The sequence below is a fragment of the Canis aureus genome, chromosome 5 (genome assembly GCF_053574225.1).
Source record: "Canis aureus isolate CA01 chromosome 5, VMU_Caureus_v.1.0, whole genome shotgun sequence".
In the NCBI taxonomy this organism is placed as follows: Eukaryota; Metazoa; Chordata; class Mammalia; order Carnivora; family Canidae; genus Canis; species Canis aureus.
The window spans coordinates 9600376-9619061 of record NC_135615.1 but is presented as its reverse complement, the minus strand read 5'-3'; the positions used below and the strand labels follow the sequence as shown (position 1 = coordinate 9619061).

General features: G+C 34.7%; 1 protein-coding gene and 1 long non-coding RNA gene across 22 annotated transcripts in view; one reads left to right on the top strand and one right to left on the bottom strand.

The window, feature by feature from the left end:
* LOC144313316 (uncharacterized) overlaps positions 1–18686 on the bottom strand; it is a 357200-nt gene that overhangs the window by 157219 nt on the left and 181295 nt on the right. The window lies entirely within an intron of this gene.
* The window catches only part of ARMC3 (armadillo repeat containing 3), a 101747-nt gene that overhangs the window by 14748 nt on the left and 68313 nt on the right, over positions 1–18686 (top strand). For 8 of the 21 annotated variants that reach the window (XR_013379293.1, XM_077896830.1, XM_077896812.1 and 5 more), the window contains exons 3-7: positions 813–866; positions 3957–4074; positions 11976–12101; positions 17026–17094; positions 17332–17507. Coding sequence is in view for 19 of the 21 variants with exons in the window: in XM_077896830.1 (XP_077752956.1) it covers positions 813–866; positions 3957–4074; positions 11976–12101; positions 17026–17094; positions 17332–17507 (543 nt within the window). In the remaining 2 variants the exon portion in view is untranslated. Of the gene's footprint in view, positions 1–812; positions 867–3427; positions 3491–3956; positions 4075–11975; positions 12102–17025; positions 17095–17331; positions 17508–18686 lie in introns of those variants that run through there. The other 13 variants (XM_077896814.1, XM_077896815.1, XM_077896821.1 and 10 more) reach the window with 10 other exon arrangements.

The window sequence follows — 18686 nt, the reverse complement described above, 5'->3', positions numbered from 1 at the left end:
GCTGTTCTTGGTGTAATACACTTATCCGGGGTTGAATGGGTGTTTATTGAATGAATGAGTGAGTTAAAAGTAAATGGGGGGTGCCTGGGTGGCTCAGAGAGTTGGGTGTCTGCCTTCAGCTTGGGTCATGATCCTGGGGTCCTGGGATGGAGTCCCACATGGGGCTCCCTGCTCAGCGAGAAGCCTGCTTCCCCCTCTCCCCCTGCCTTTCCTCCTGCTTGTGCTTGAGTTCAATCTTTCTCTCGCTCTCTCTCAAATAAATAAATAAAATCTTTTTTTAAAAATAAAGGTGGACAGGTTAAAAATCCAAAGCACACATTAGATATTAGGCTTAGTAGGAGATACATTTTCTTTAATGTTTCTTTAACAATTCTTTAATGTTCAATTCTTTAACAGAAGAATATGTGCAGAGACTCTTGTAAATATGTGAAGCTCTTGTGAACTTGTTGATCACGAATGTATAGTAATACTAATTTTCCAGTAGCTTAATATTCTCAGTAAGAATGTTTGGATGCTTGAGCACAAATGCAAAGAAAGAAAATTCTAGTGTTTGCTCATGGTTTGAGTATTCTCAAATTGATTTGATGAGAAGACAAAAAAGTTTATTTAGGGTTTGGCAGGAGTATTATTAAAATAATAGATCATTAAATTGAAGCAAGTTAAGAAGTGAAGAAACCAAAAAGCTTAAGTGGAAGTAGAGAGAGTGAATGGAGTGGGGACCACAGTGAGGATGAGGAATAGCTGTAGTGGGAGTAGCTGTAGTGGGAGTAGTTGAACCAGTGAAGCTTTATCTTTCACTATTTGCTTATTAGCTACCAAGAAATCTTCAAAGACTGAACACTATGGGTGCTGCAGGAAACCTATATGTGAGTAAGCAAAGAAAAAATGGTAGAGTATCAAAGATAATGACAGAAGACAAAGCTGAGAGATAGATGGATGTGTTGAGTCAGAGTCAGTAGAAGGGACATAGGACAATTTTAAAAAGTAAAGAGAATGCTTCTGCTTCTGACCAGGATGCAGTTGTAGTAGAGAGCAGTAGATCATTTCTCTCACTGTTACAACCATGAAAAGCAGATTGCTTTTAAAATATAATCTAAGAGCTATGGAAAGACAAATTTAAAAGACTGAAAATATCAAGGATTGGTAACGATGTAGAACAACTGGAATTCTTAAATTGTAAATTTAATGTAATTTGTATGTAATGTAAATTGATAAAACCACTTTAGAGAACTGTTCAACAGTATCTATGAAATGTAAACATGTACCTAGACTATGGCTCATCAAATCCATGCCTAGGTATATGACCAAGGGAAATGAAGGCATATATCCACAAAAAGACATGTAAGAATAGTCATTGCAGCTTTGTTCATGATAGCCTCCAGCTGAAAGAAAAGAACCCAAACTGGTATATGCATACAATGAAATAATATATAGCTATAGAAAGTATGACTTAGTGTGCAAAAATGTAAATGAAAAAAATGTGAATGAATCTCAGAGACATTGTGCTGTGCTAAACAAGGCAGATATGAAAGAAGTCATGTTCTGATTATGATTCTCTTTATAAAACGTTCAAGAATAGGAAAAACTGATGATTTTAAAAGTCAAGGATTATCTTTCTGGGGTTTTTCTTTTTGGAGGAGGGAGAAGCATGAGAGATATTCAGAGCCAATAGAAATATTCTATATCTTAGATAGATATGAATTTGTATTCTGTAAGGTCAAGTGGAAGAAGTATACATCAATATACAAAAAAGAGTAGATTTTGCTTTATAACCCAATCTGACAATCTTACTTAATGAGATCTCTTTGTCCTATTGATGTTTATTTTGATCATTGATATATTTGAATTTATTCCTACCATTTTAAGTTTAAGGTTTATTTTAAGATGTTTCTTTGCTATATTTTTATGTTGTACCTTTTTTATAAATATAAAAATTATAATATAATAATATAATAACATAATATTTAATATAATTATATTATAATTATATTATGATATATTATATAATATATAATTAATATTTATTATATATTATATAATATATAATTAATTATAATTATAATCTTAAAATTATAAATATAAAATTATTCCCTTTTTCTGAATTGAGCAACTTTCATTTGTTACCCTTTCCTTTTGCTAATCTGGAACTTCTACTAATCTGTAGCCTATTAAACACATATTTAAACCTGCTTTTTATATCAATGTAAAAAATAAATTATAACTAGGCAATAATCTCATTCTGTTTACCTTTATGTGATCTTTGTTGAAAAAAATCAATAAAGAATTTTAATTCTAAGACATTATTTTTTCTCATAATGTGTCATCATTACTTCAGAAACACTTAAGAATTACATTATGATTCACAACATCAGTATCATTCAGCTTAACTATGTATTTTATTGTATTTATTCATCTACTAGTATCTTTTTATGTTTTATCTTCCTCAGTTTGGGCTGGAGCATTTGTCAATTAATTTGTTTATATAGTTAATATATCTGTTGAATTTATGAGTGCCTGATGGTTTTCAAGCCTCAGTCCCCAAATAGTTTCAGAAGGCCTCCCTTAAAATTTCTGTGGATTTCCAGGTCATGTGCTCTTCTGGTCAGTGTTGAAGCTAATGTCTTTGCCATTGCTTGGGCTCTGCTAGAGGCCATCTTTTCTCACAGGTTCATGTCACTGGAAACCCACAAGTATCACAGGTTTGGTGCATATGTCATACTTTTAATGAAGATTTATCTCCCCAGAAAGAGTCTAAAAGGCTTGAGAACAAATACCATGACTTTTGTAATTCTTAGGGTTTCTAGTATAGAGTTAGACATATGCAAACAGCAGCTTTAATGTGGATGTTAGATAATACTGTCCTAAAATCCAATAGCCATTTCCCGGCAAAGGGGAATTTTACCCTAGCTGTGCTCTTTTAGGTCATTGCTACTGCTATCTTCTCTGTCTTCTTCACTCTTCCAACCTCACACAATTGTGCTTCCTTACTCAGAGTAATCTGTCCCTCCATCTCAGCCTGAAACTGAAAACTAATTTTCATTATATTCCCAGACACAATAAGATGTCCATTTAGGAAGGGCCAACACAAAGAGCCAGCTAAAGCTTTGAAATTTGTTTTTCCCCTTTACCTCTTTAACATAAGGAGAGCACCTTCCTTCACCAGTCTCTGGAACTGGAAGAAAAATAGTGTAATAATTTGTTTTCTCTTTGACCAAAGAAAACCATGGATTTGTTATTGTGCATTTTGGCTACCCATGAATTCCCGAAGATCTCTTAACAAGATGGAGTCTTCCTAGAGCTCTATACTTTTTCTTTATACTGTATTACCATTTGTCCTCTTTCAGATTTTATCCATTTTACATTTTGTTATATGCGGTTTTTTGTTGCTTTTTAGTTATTTAACATTATATAATGTTTGCTTTCTCAGAAAGAATAGTGGTTAGAAGCAGGTACTGATTGTTAAGACTGCCAGAGCATCTAATATATACAGGTACTCAAGGATTCTTACATATCAACTAAGAATTATGCTAGTATCTGTTATTTAATAGTCATCTGACAATGTGCTAAGTGCTTTAAATATATGATCTCTAATCCTTTCCTTGATCCTTTGAGGGGAATAAGTATCATTATACCTAGTATACAGAAAAGGAAACTGAAATTCTATCTGCTTAATTAACTTGTTTGATTCCACATAGCTAAGTTGAGAGACTAGATCTGTCAGGATTCCAAAATGCTTTGCTCTTCCTGCCATTACCCCAGGAATTCCAAAGCCACTAGTTTTGGCAACTATATATCAGTAATGTTTTTTAAATAAAAACTTTACAATGCACTTAGTGGGCAGTGACCACATCCTTTTTGTATGGTTATGCTCTCTTCAAGTTTCTAGACACCCTTCATTTTTTATGTGATTTTTAAAGCCTATATGTGAACCTAACATTTTTCTCTCTACATTTCAGTTTGATCCATTAACGATTGAAAGTAAAAAAGTAGCAACTGTGGTGTTAATGCTTAATTCCCCAGAAGAAGAAATTTTGGCTAAAGCATGTGAAGCCATTTATAGATTTGCCTTAAAAGGTTTGTTTTTTTCAGTTTATTTTTCTATTTCATTAGTTTCTTAAAATATTTACTACATAAAAAAAATATTTACTACATAATGGGCACTTTCTCCTTAGTTTTTAATTCACTTCTTGTCAGATAAATTCTTTCAGACAACCAGAATATCATTTAATGCATTACCTGAAAGTAATATATCTCCCTAAGTGACTATCTTAATCTTAAGGAGTAATTTAGTCACTGCATAGAATAGTCATGTTGAAGGTTTTATTGTAGTTTAAAAAATTGTAAGTCACAGGAGCTGAAAGAGCTCCCAGTGGTTAAAGCTGGAACAATTTGAGCAACAAAATAAAGTAGCATTGGATTATGACCCAAAATATAAATATTTATGAGCCTATGCTGATATAAATAAATAATTGAATAAGTAAATAAATGTGGGAGGAAATACAAATCTCCTGTGCAGAAGAATTCCAATAATTTATGTGCTCTGCCCTCAAGGAAGCAAAATATAACTTTTCACTCTTTAGATATTGACTTTGCATAGTGACTTCTTTTCAAAGATTATAATATGGAAATGGGGGGGCAGTTAGTTTTATGGTAGAGGAACCTGACAAACACTACCTCAGTCAAGTGATCAAAATCAGCATTAAAGTGATAGGTCATGTTGGTAATATGTCAACTTGACATGATATAATGAAAATGGAACTTCTGTTATTTTTCCCCAAAACTTATAACCCTGGAATCAGACAAGTTCCAAGTCAGGGAGAGTCTACAAATACCTAATCAGTACTCCTCAAAACTCCTTGCAGCAATCAAACACAAGAGAAGTCTGAGAAACTCTAGTAAGAAAGAGGAACTGAGGATATATGGTGACTAAATATCATAGGGAACCCTGCATAGGATCCTGGAACAGAGAAGGAACATTAGGCTAAAAGCAAGGAACTCTGAATAAACATGGACTTTAATTAACAATAACATATCAGTATTGGTTTATTAATTATAACACATATACCTACTAATGTTAAATGTTAATAAAGGGAAAATGGGTATGGGATATGTGGTAACTGTACTATCCTTGCAATTTTTCTGTAAAACTAAAACTGTTGTAAAAAATAAAGTTTATTAAACACTGTACATGTTACAGGTTAGATTCTATTGCAAGGTTTATTCACAGAGGATTTATAAACATAAATGACAACTTTAGGTCATTCAAGTGGTGATGAAATTAGACTTTTATTATACTGTGTAACATTTTAATTGAGAATACTTGAAGAGTTTAGTGTAATTGGGTATTAGCAAAACCTTTAAACTAAGAAGGAAGCAATTTGATTTTTAAAGAAATGATACTTTAAACATTGTTTTGGTATTTGTATGAGAGAACAACAAATCATTTAAGTAGCAAATGGTGGAATACTCACCTTGCTATGTCACTGTAGTCATCATTCGGAATCCAGATAAAAACCAGAACCATTGCTTCTGGCAGGTATGGTTCATGAGTAATTGTGTAGAATTCTGGGCCCAAGTTCAGGAAGACATTGGATCATGCAGTTATGGCAACATGAGTCTCACTCAACCATACAGAGTCATCAAATGCTGACCCCTTTTATATGACAGGAGGTAAAGAAATAGCAAGGCATGTATTTTATGTTAAATCAATACAGAAATTATTGTAAATCTGTTGTTTTATACTAACAATATTTTCTGACTATTTTTTAAAAGGTAAACGATGGGACATTATCTTTTGGCCATAATGGAGTGAGGGGTCAAGTTTACCTTCTTGATTGAAACAACAAAGAAAACCAAAATATATGAAATAACAGTTGGCAAAACACCAAATGTTAGGCAATGAAGGACAATGACCATTGAGAGATAGAAAACGAAGGAAATAAACTCTATGATTACCCCAGCTTATTGATTTCAGAGAATTTCCAGGCCACATCACAGGAAGGGGTAACCTATACAGAACCTGGTAAACTCTGAGAGACAAAGCCAGCAAGAGTTTTCAGGACAGTAATAGGGAGGAAAGAGTTGCACAGAAAGAAAACTCAGGAGATTGATAAATGGTTTGACTCAGGTGTTCAGCTGAGTACTGATCAGGATGGACATCTATGGGAACTACTTGAAGTTAGACAAAGCACCTAAGAGGATCAGAGTTAACAGTGCCTGTTAACAGAGGCACAAGTAGTGCCTGTTTCCATCAGCCCAACTGAATCTTCAGGAAACCCTCAAGATTCATGGAGAATTGTATAGAATACACAGAAAAGTCTTGCTCCAATAGTTAGAAAGAATTAGCGCTAGATCAACCTCTGCTCTAGTACTACCTAATAAATATTTAAAAAGCAAGACCTAACGTAAACAAATTGTTTCCAGATATTTGTGTCCCAAAACAAATTTGAAGAATGCAAAAATACCCATTTACCAACTAGGTAAAATTCACAATGTCTGGCATCCAATAAAAATTATCAGACATAAAAAGAAGCAGGAAGATACAACCCATAATGAGGATATAAATCATCAGTAAATAGAAACTACACAATGTATGTATAGTGGAGTCTTTGAAAAAGAAGAGAGAGGGACAGAAAAAGTATTAGAAGAAATAATGGTTCTGAATTCCCCCAATTTGATGAAAACTCTAAGCTTCCAGATCCAGAAGCTCATAAAAACCCAAGCACAATGAATATGAAGACAATTACACCAAGGTACAACAAAATCAAATTGCTTAAAAAGAGTGATAAAGACAAAATATTAAAAGCAGCTAGAGAAAAAGCACATTACATTCAGAGGAACAAAAATAAGGATGACAATAGATTTACCATCACAAATGATGCAAGCAAGAAGTCAGTGGAGTAACAGGTTTAAAGTACTGAAAAAAACAAAACAAAACTTTAAACCTAGAATTTTATTCCCAGCAAAAATATCTTTCAAAAAATGTAAATGAAATAATGTCTCTTTCAGACACTCAAAAGCTGAAGTAGTTTCTTGCAAGCAGACCCACGCTACTAATTATACTAAAGTAGGTCCTTCAGGAAGAAGGAAAATGACACCAGATGGAAATGTGGATCTACACAAAATAATAAAGATAGAACACTAGAAATGGTAACACATAAAGATTTTTCTCATCATTTAAATCACTTAAAAATCAAGCTGGTTATTTTAAACAAAAATAATCATATACTGTAAAGAAACACTTGTAAAAGTAGGATATATGACAACAATAAAATGAAGGTAGAAAGGGGAAAAATGAAAGTATACTATTTTAAGGTTCTTGCACTATATGAGAAGTAGTATATCACCACTTGAAAGTAGACTATGATAGGGATGTATGCTACAGACTCTAATACAACCACTAAAATAACAGGGTAGTGTCAAATAAGTAAAAAAAAAAGGAAATTATAAAAATAATATTCAATTCATACAAAGAAGAGATGAAGAAAAAGAAAACAAATAATGAGACACACAAAAAACAAATAACAAGATGGTAGATTTAAACCTAATGATATCAATAATCAAACTAAATGTAAGTGGTCTGAGTACTTCAATTAACAGGGAGATGGTGTTATATTCATTAAAATGCAAGACCAAACTACATACTGCCTCCAAGAAATGCACTTAGAATATAATGATGCAAATAACTTGAAAGTAAAAGGATAAAAAATGATATCCTATATTAGCACTAATCAAAAGAAAACTGAAGTGCCTCTATTAATATCAGAAGAATAAAAGAGCAGTATCAGATAAAAAAAACCCTCATTTTATAATAATAAAAGAGTCAATTAAGAAGCTATGAAAAATAAAAGATGAAAAGAGAGAGGGAGGCAAACCATAAGAGACTCTTAACTATAGGGAACAAACAGGGTTGCTGCAGGGGATGTGTGGGGGGGGATGCGGTAATTGAGTGATAGGCATTAAGGAGGGCACTTGATGTAGTGAGTACTGGGTGTTGTATGCAACTGATTAATCACTAAATTCTACCCCTGAAAAAAAATAAATAAGTTCTACCCCTGAAACTAATATTACAGTATGTAACTAAATTGAATTTAAATAAAAGAAAAAAAGAAGCTATGAAAAAACAGTCATGTAGTTAATGTCAAGACTTCAAAGAACATAAAATTAAAAATATAGGGAGAAATAAACATCCACAAATATAGCTGAGGATTTTTATAACCTTCTATTAATAAATGAAAGAACAAATGGATGGCAAATCTATAAGGATATAAAATATTTGAATAGCAGTATAAATGAATTTAACCTAATTAATATTTATAGAACACTCTAAGCAGAGTAACATTCTTTTCAAATACCCACACAGGATATTTATCAAAATAGGTGATATTCTGAGCCATACACAAACCTTAATAAATTTAAAAGAATTCCAATCATATAAAATATACGTCATACCACAATAGAATCATAAGTTAAAAATCAACACAAAAGACTTTGGACAATCATTAGGAAGTAAACTACACACTTTTAAATCATCTGTCAGTGAAAGAATTCAAAAGGAAAATGCAAATTGAAAATGAAAACATAGCATATAAAATTTGTGGGATGCTACTAAAAAAGTATTTGGGTTAGCCAAAAGATTTTTAGATATGACACTAACACATAATCCGCAAGAGGACAATTGATTGGATTTTATCAAATTTATCCTAAACACACACCTCACCAAAAAAGATACAGAGATGGCAAATAAGTTATGCGAAAAGAATGTTATCAGGAAATTGCAAATTAAAGCAATAATGAAATACCCCTACACACCTATTAGAACTGCGAAATTTCTAAATAGTGACAACATAAAATGCTGTGAAAGATGTGGAGCAACAGGAACTCTCATTCATTGCTAGTGGGGATCCAAAACAGTACAAGTACTTTAGAAGATGATTTGGTAGTCTCTTAGAAAGCTAAACGTAATCTTATGCATTTCTCAGAACCCATAGAATTGTATAACATGTATAGTGAACCGAATGTAGATTATCAACTCTAGTTAATAGTAGTGTATCATTATTGGTTCATCAATTGTAACAAATGTACTACACTAATGCATGATATTGATAGTAAGAGAAATGGGGGAGGGGAGGGAGACAGAGTATATGAGAACTCTGTATTTTTTGTTCCTTTAAAATATTTTTTTGAAGATTTTATTTGTTTATTTAACAGAGAGAGCACAAGTAGGGGAAATGGCAGAGGGAGAGGGAGAGGGAGAAGCAGACTTCCTGCTGAGCAGGGAGCCTAATGCAGGACTCTGTTCTAGAACCCCAAGATCATGACCAAAGGCAGATGCTTAACCAACTGAGCCATCCAGATGTCCATTTTGTTCATTTTTTTAAAAAAATGTTTTCATTTAAGAGAGAGCAAGCATGAGCAGAGGCAGGGAGAAGGGCAGAGGGAGAGGAAAAGAGAGTGTTCTCAAGCAGACACCCATTGAGCTGGTAGCCCAACACAGAGCTCAATGCTAGCACCCTGAGATCATGACATGAGATGAAATCCAGAGTTAGCTGCTTAACCAAATGAGCTACCCAGACACCCTTGTTCATTTTTTTAATAAACCTAAAACTACTAAAAAAAAAAGTCTACTAACTTTTTTAAAAGGTATGCTATATAGACCACAAGAAAATTTTGTAAATCATATATCTGATAAAGGATTTGGGTCCAAAATATATAAAGAACTCTCAAAACTCAATAATAAACTAAATTTAAAAATACATATGAACAAGAGATTTGAATAGACACTTCACCATAGAAATAAATGAATGGCAAAAAGGTACCTTTTGCTCAGCATCATTAGTTGTGAGGGAAATGCAAATTAAAACCATGATGAGATACCCTCCAGGATTACTATCATCAGAAAGATGGACAGAAGTGTTGGCTAGGATGAGGAGAAATTAGAACCCTCATACATTGCTGATGAGGATGTAAAATGGTGCATTCACTTGAACAGTTTGGCAGTTTCTTGAAGTCAAATGTGCACCACCCATAGATCCAGCCAAATTGTGGTATATCCGTATAATGTAATAGTATGTAACAATAAATAGGATGAACTATGATATATGCTACAACATGAATTAATCTCAAAATAATTAGAGTGAGAAAAACCAGGCAATAACGAATTCATACTGCATGATTATATAAAGTTCTGGGACATATGCAAAATAATGTGTACTAACAGGAGGAAGAGATCACAAAGTGTCAAGAGGGCACTTTTGGGAGTATTAGATATATTCTTCATCTTAATGGTGGGGTTTGATTTCACAGGTTAAAACTTACCAAATGGGGGATCCCTGGGTTGCGCAGCGGTTTGGCGCCTGCCTTTGGCCCAGGGTGCGATCCCGGAGACCCGGGATCGAATCCCACATCGGGCTCCCGGTGCATGGAGCCTGCTTCTCCCTCTGCCTGTGTCTCTGCCTCTCTCTCTCTCTGTAACTATCATAAATAAATGAAAATTAAAAAAAATATTGAAAAAATAATAATAAAACTTACCAAATGGAAAAAAAAAACCTTACCAAATGGTTCTCTTTAAATATATACAGTATTGTATGTCAATGATCTCATTAAAGCTGTTATAGAATAAAAATAGATGTTAAAGATGACACATGTTGTTAATTTTGCAAGTACTCTTCTTCTGGTCATAAAATTATATATAGCATATTTAAAAACAGTAAGAAGCAATATGTTTTAATGAAGAAATAATTCAAGTTCTGTAAGACTCAGAAAGAAAATTTAAAGACAAACTTAATTTTTATAACAATCTGATATATAAAATATTTTTATTTAAGCATAAGTATCTTAAAATTTATCTTAAATTAAGATGCATTTGACAAAATATTTTCATCTAAGAAATTAAGCTTTAAATTTCCATAAAATGCAAATATTGGAAGATTTGAAAAGAAGTGTCCAAGAGTCAACAATGCATATTTCAACATGTTTTTATCAGGCGACAAATTTAACCTATTTAAATATAGGGCAATTCCATGGGCTATAGGAAGTATCATCTGTGTCTTATCAGAATATGGACCTATAACTTAAAATATAAAATACTGTAATTTTATGAGAAAACTTAGGCAAGGAAAATTAAAATAACTTTATTATATTCTCAAATTAATCTTGAAAGCAAAATCTGTATTTTTGTAGACTTCCTATGAAATTAAAAAGCTGAAATTAATCAGGACCTAAACATTGTTCCTGACTTTGTAGAATGATATCCCACTTATCAAGGTAATGGATAAACTGCTTCTGCAGCTAAGCCAGACTCTGGTTCCGGGGCTTCTTGCCATAGCTAAGGAGTTCCCAGTGACCCTGGCGGCTCCCTTCTGTGTGTGCACCCCCATGACAGCTGCAGGCACATCTTGCAGGACAAAATAGAAGCTGTGACACCGTTGTGTGAAAAATGAGCACCCTGAACTCACTCCCCCATCCCACTTTAACTCAAAATGGGACTGTGTATGTTAATTAAGTCTTATGATTAATTATGCCAATACATGACTGGCACTATGCTAGGCACTGAGGATATGAGAGAATAGAACAAAAAGGTGTCCATTCTCAGGGAAAATTAAGTTAGAATGGAACAGGCAAACCAAGCAAGGAGATGGCTAAGTGGTATGAGGAGTAGACTACAGAAAGATAAGAAAGGCCCGGATGTAGTGACGACATTAGATAAGGTGGTCAGGGGAGACCCCTCTGAGAGGTGCAGTACTGCATGAGCTAAGAACAATGACAAGAGGAAGCCAGCTTTGCCAGTATCAGGAGACAGAGAACAGCAAATGTTCAGGCTACCTGTGCTCTAAAGTTCATTCCGACAGAAATATACATGGAAGCAAAGAGAATGTGAAAGGCAAATGGTGAATAAGAAATTAAAATGACACAAGGAAGAGTTTTGATGAGATTGATGATATCCATGCCTGATTTTATTTTACCTATGATATCAGGTGAAGAAAATAAAGCTACCCTCCTTGAACTTGGAGCTGTGGAACCCTTAACTAAACTGCTCACCCATGAAGATAAAATTGTAAGAAGAAATGCTACTATGATACTTGGAATCCTAGCTTCTAATAGTAGGTTAACAAATTTTTAAAATAATCTAATTCATGTCATACGTTATCTTTTTTAAAAAATTTAATGGATTTGTTTGAATTTTATTTGAACTGACTTGAATGGTAACAAAAAGTCAAATATGCATGATACAACAGATGAATGATTTCATATTTTAAGAGTTTTTTTTAAAAAAGATTTATTCATTTATTTTAGAGAGAGAGCACAAGTGGGGGAGCGGGGAGGGGTAGAAGGAGACTGAGAGAGAGAGACAGAGAGAGAGAGAGAGAGAGAGAGGAGAGAGAGGCAAAGAAGCAGACTACCTCCTGAGTGCAGAGTCAGATGTGGGACTTGATCCCAAGATCCTGAAATCATGACCTGAGCCAAAACCAAGAGCCAGAATTATTTAACCAACTGAGCCACCCAGGCGCCCCGAGAGATATTTTTAAAATATAAAAACATGTGCAAATATACCTGTGCAAAAACTATCAAAATTGGTGATGTAGTATGTTCCAGTCTAACAAGTTGTCTTTTAAAATTAAAATTGTTTTTTTTTCCTTGAGTTAGTATAATGTAATTTGTCTGTCTATATGTAAGTTACCCTTCATATGTATGACATAGTGAAAGGAGCCCAGTGTAAAGAATCTTGATACATTTGTTTTTTTTTTTGAAACTGTAAAATATATTTTGCCAAAAATAATTTTAGACATGTATTTCTTTTTTAAATCAGACGCATTACTTGGTTGAATATTTTCATATATTTAATATGGTGGAATAATAGTATAAGTTAAAACATGCTATTATGTCTGTTAGAATATCAGTTTGACCAAAACCATGCCAGAAAAGGCAATCCCTGATGAATGAACGGGATGTATTTTCCATTTGAAAGTCATTTTCATATTATAATGGTAGGTTTTGGAGTCAGCCAACAAAAGCCTTCTAATTTTATAATAAAAAATGTCATCCTTGGTAGAGACTGGATTCTAACATGAAACTCAGGCAGCTAGGAATAAACGTGTCTCTTTCATGGCATGTGGCTAAAATGATCATATTTCTCTCCCTCTCACCAGTCTCAGAAAAAAAAAAAAAAGCAAAAAGCACAGTTTCCTCCCTCTTCTTCCTGCTCCTCCTACCTCACTTTCCTAAAAAATGTGTGAGACAGGACTGGGTTGGGGATGGGCTCCTTATTCTGTGGTGTCCAGCGGGGACTGTGACATTAGTCAGAGACAGGAAGATGGGAAGGGGAAGGAGAGTTTTCCCTGGCATCTGTGTCATTTCAACCTCAGCTGCAGAGTCTGCACGGGCGGCACCTGCCATGTTGGGGGGCAGATGGGGCTCCATCCGGGCTGTAGTGGAAGAGGTTCCAGAAGCAACTGCACGAGCTCTAATGGTGGCTGTTGAGTAAGGCGAGGGCTCTAGGAGTATTTCTGGGGATGGCTGCAGGAGGAGGACAGTTAATAGGGAGAGGATGTTGCACCAACCCAGATTAGGAAAACACCTACACAGCATTTGCAGTGTGCCAGGCACTGTTCTATATGCTATTTGTCTATTCAGTCATTTAATGAGGTGGGTGCTATTATCGTTCTTTTTACATACAAGACAACTGAGATACAGAGCAGCTAAATTAGGAAGTCATCATCTGTACTGTGGAATCTTCATAAATTTATCTCAGGGGCTACCTGTGTACTAATTCTGCCATAATGAATGAGCCATGTGAATATATTTATAACCTAAAAAGGGAAAATTAAAATTTTTCTTATGTTATATTCTGTTTACACACCACAGAATTTGAGAACCAGTGGTACTTTGTGACATGTCTTGTGCAATTCCTCGTTTTAAAAATAGGAATGAGCTCTGAAGGGATTAGGTTCCTGGCGCAATCATGCAGGTGGTTAATAGAAGAGATGAGATCAGAGCTAGAATTAGAACTGTACTCTCTGGCTCATAGTGTAGTAGTAGGCTTTCTATCCATCTGATCTTCTCCAATCCTTGACATTAGTGCCCACGCTAAGTCAGGTTCTCCTTCTAAATGGTTCTGAGGGACGAATGCAGCTCACTTGGAAAGGAGAGTTATAATTGTCTGTTTATACTTAGATCTTAGATCTTCTAATGTCTAGATTTCTACTTTTTTCCTGTTTACTTCTGTTCTTAATTTCTATTACTCACTTTATTTAGTATTTCCATCTTCCAATATGTGAGGAGTTTATAACCTATGAAGCCCTCCAAATTATTTACAAGATTTTCTGGAGCAGGGTTTATATATTGCATTTCATGAGTTTCCAAAGGAGTCTGTGATCCCAAAATATTGAGAATTAACTAATGTTTGACTGTTAAACGTGGTGGCTTTCAGACCTGTCGAGCCACACTCTGCTGCAGGCTGGGTGGCCGGGCTGCGACCAGTGCTCGACCAGTGCAGTCTGCAGTCACGAAGCATAGCATTGGAAAGAGTTTTGCTGAATAGCAGTTTCCAGTGAGTGGCTGGGTCTTACATATGATCAATGAACCTTCAAGAGCTTTCTTTTGGTTCCATGAATTGGGTAGAAAAAGTCAAACCATTATTGGAATGAACTCATTTTCTATTTGAACTATCTGATGACCTGCACGAACACATGACGTCCTCAATAGCTTTTGGAGTTCCTTTTCTGTCAATACAGCCAATACATTAATAGCTATTGCTTCACTTTGCGTACATGACATGGAATAAAATATGAGCAACTAGTCATTTGCTCTAAATCACAAAGCATGTTTCCAGACAAATATATAAGTAAATGCACCTCTGCTGCTGCATGGTTAAATCATCTTTGAGCTGTCTTAAAATAACTGATTTTTTTTAGAAATTTGTGTTGTCACATGGCTTTCATGTCTTCAGTGATATCACTATGTTCCTAGTGAATGAACCAATAGAATGTTCCAACAGAATGCCAGGTGCTAAAAGGATTGCTATGAGATGAAAAAAATCTTACTTTTTCTTCCTTTTCTTTTTTTCTAAAGTGATTGAGTTATGTACCTATGCCAAGCCTGGGTCATTCAAGACCGGCATTTAAATTGCTTTGTTAAGCTTTCTTATCAAAATGGAGCTACTTTCTCCTTTTACCTGCCAGTTTGTATTTAGTTTGATGAGGTCATATAACAGAGACTCACTTAATGAAGTCAGCTAAAGAGAGAATTCATTGTGATCTTAAAGCTCAGACTTTACGTTACTTACAGCAGTCTGAAGAGCTTGCCATCTTAAGAAAAGATTGATGTAAAAGAGTGTACAAAGTCAAAAATAAATTAGATGGTCAATATTATGCAACTAAAAATTGTACATTTTTAGCTAGAACACGTTTATGTGGATCAATCACGAGTCAGAGTTTCTATTCAGCCACCATACATGAGAGGGTTCTCTGTTGAGAGAGAAGGGGACAGAGAGCAATATTGTTTTTTAAAGTGATGAAAATTGCAGCTTATCCATTATTTTTGCTGATTCACCCTCAAGAAAAGAAAGATGGGGGGGAGCAATTTGGTGTCAAAGAGCAGAATAACAAATTGATCAGCTCTGCTGCTGATTCATAAGAGCTGTCAGTGAATCTGAACCGTCCACCGAGCCAAGAGAAAATGGTATAGTGGAGAGATCTACTAGGTTTGTTATTGAACAGATTTGGCTGAATTCATAGGGAGAAGGAAATTCCGTGGCACAGGGAATCCTCTAACAAGAACATTTGACTTGCTAGGACAGACCAAGAGGTGGTGTTACATACAGATGCCACACTGGTGTGGCATCTGTATGTAACAGGAGGCTGGACTCCTCAGAATAAGAAGAGAATAGAGGCACGCTCTTCAAGAGGGTGCACGTCTGTGTAGTTCACCAGGACACCTAGAAGGCTCTGAGTATTATGCCTTAACTTGGTTAATTCCCTGTCAAGGTAATAATTTTTTTTTTTTTGAATGAGTGTTGACTAGAAAGTAACGTCCTCCATTTTGGGACACCACACTTTCCAGAAGCTCTACTGTTCTTTTGTATTTCAAGCTTATTCACATACATATAGCTAGCTGTGAATCTGCGGGCCCTCTTTTTTAGCCATTTTGAACAGAAACAGATTGCAGAAGTTTTGATGGGTTGAAGAACATCTACATCCCTGAATCCCACAGGAGAAGGTGTCCAATAAAAGTCAAGTATGCCCAGTGGTTAGTGAGAAAAAATTCATCCAGAGACCATCTGCCTTAGCTGCTGCAGAGTGAAATTTTCCAAAATCCTGGTAATGCTAATTTTGGCCTCCAGACAAAGATAACTGCCCAAGAGGAGAAACTACAAAAACCAAATTAGTACCTATGCCTTATTTCTCAGAAAACAGGGGCTATGGTTGGCAGGAGAGAAGTAGGGGCCTACCTGCCTAGCCTTAATTAGGCTCACATAAATAATACAAAAGTGAATTTTTAAAAAATCTGTATACTAAAAAAAAAAAAAAAATCTGTATACTTACCTTTAATCATTTTGAGCATCTCTGATAAGAAAATGGAATGTAAACAAGGTATATTAATCGAAAAGGCTGAGGATAATTCTCATGTACATTCTGTACAAGTTTTATTAAAATCAAAATTTAAAAATACCCTTCCCAACAAAACAGCACAACAGAGAATTTTTCTACCATGTAGTAAACAAATGTAGGGCACAGTAACTCAAATTTGCTGATTATGTTTTAGGCGCATTTTGTATTTTTCAGTGTTTTTGGAAGGTAGTATACCTCAGTGATCAAGGAGCAGAAGCCAGAATCTGTCTAGGGTCAGACAGACCTGGCCATACCACCTGGTCCCACCACTCACTTGCTGTGTGATTTTGAGCCTCCATTTCTTTATCTGTAAAATTAGGTAATAATAAAGCCTATCTCATAGGGGACTATTTAAACAATACCGCCATTATTATTATTATTATTAATAAACATTAATAATCTGTTTCTCTTTTTGTAGATGACGTTAAAAAATTGTTGAGGGAATTAGATGTCATGAGCTCTGTCATTGCTCAGCTTGCTCCAGAAGGTAACTTTCCATTTTACATTGGTTCAAAAGAGGGCCTGGTTTATTTTTCACATTGGATTAAACTACTCATCAAAAATAGTTTGTGTCATATCAATTATGAATTATCTTTAAAATCTCTCAAACCAAGGTGGGCTCCAACCAAGTAAGATCTGTGAAGCTTTGGTTTTCAAAACATGTTTTAAAGTAATGGTTGAGTAGGCCTTTTGCATACTTGTGTTGTTTATCTTTGATGCACAGAAGAAGTGCTTATCCAAGAGTTTGCCACTCTTTGCCTGGCGAACATGTCTGCAGAGTATACGAGCAAAGTGCAAATATATGAGCATGGTGGGTTAGAGCCACTCATCAGACTGCTGGCCAGCCCAGACCCTGATGTGAAGAAGAACTCTATTGAGTGCATTTACAACTTGGCCCAGGTGAGGGTAATTTCTAAAAGTGTGTTTTGACCAAAGCTATATATAGAATTTATTTGCCCATTAGTAAAGGGGGAAATGTTTTAAAAACTCATCAGTTCTGACTAACCAGTTTTTTTTTGGGGGGGGAGAGGGTACTAATTTAGTAATTATCATTTAGAGAAAAAAAGAAAGGATGTTGAATATGGACACCTTTCAATTTTCACATTTTACAAGTATTTTTTAATTTTTTAATTTTAATTCCAGTACAGTTAACATACAGTGTTACATTAGTTTCAGGTACACAACAAAGTGATTGAACAAAGTCATACATTACTCAGTGTTCATCATGAAAAGTACAGTCTTCATCCCCATAACCTATTTCACCCATCTCCAAACCCCTCCCTTCTGGTAACCATCAGGTTGTTCTCTATAGTAAAGAATCTGTTTCTTGGTTTGTCTCTCTCTTTTTTCTCCTTTGTTCATTTATTTTTTTTCTACATATGAAGGAAATCATGTGGACTTTATCTTAGTCTGGCTGACTTATAATTAGCATAATACTCTCTAATTCCATCTATGTTGTTGCAAATGGCAAGATCTCATTCTTTTTTATGACTGAATATTCCATTGTGTATGTATGTGCGTGCGTGCGTGTATGTGTGTGTGAATCTCTATCTATCTATCTATCTATCTATCTATCTATCTATCTATCATCTCACATCTTTATCCATCCATCTGTTGAGGGTCTTTTGTAATTCCATACAAATTTTATGATTATTTGTTCTAGTTCTGTGAAAAATGCTGTTGGTATTTTGATAGGGACTGCATTAAATGCGTGGATTGCTTTGGGTAGTATAGACATTAAACAATATTTAACATTTTAACAATATTTCTTTCAATCCATGAGCATGGAATGTTTTTCCATTTCTTTGTATCCTCTTCAATTTCTTTCATCAATGTTTTATAGTTTTCAAAGTACAGGTCTATGAAAGGGCATTTTAGAAGTGTATTTAAATTTTGAAAGAATAGAGTAGTTTGCAAATTAAGGCAGGATTATACTAGATAAAAGTATTTTTTCTGAAACAGGATATCTAATACATTGAACTAGTTGGACCCAGGCAGTTATCTATTAACCTAACCTTGGTGATCTAAGCACATTGGATGCAATATATGCCTTATTTAGAGTACCAGGATTTTGGATTA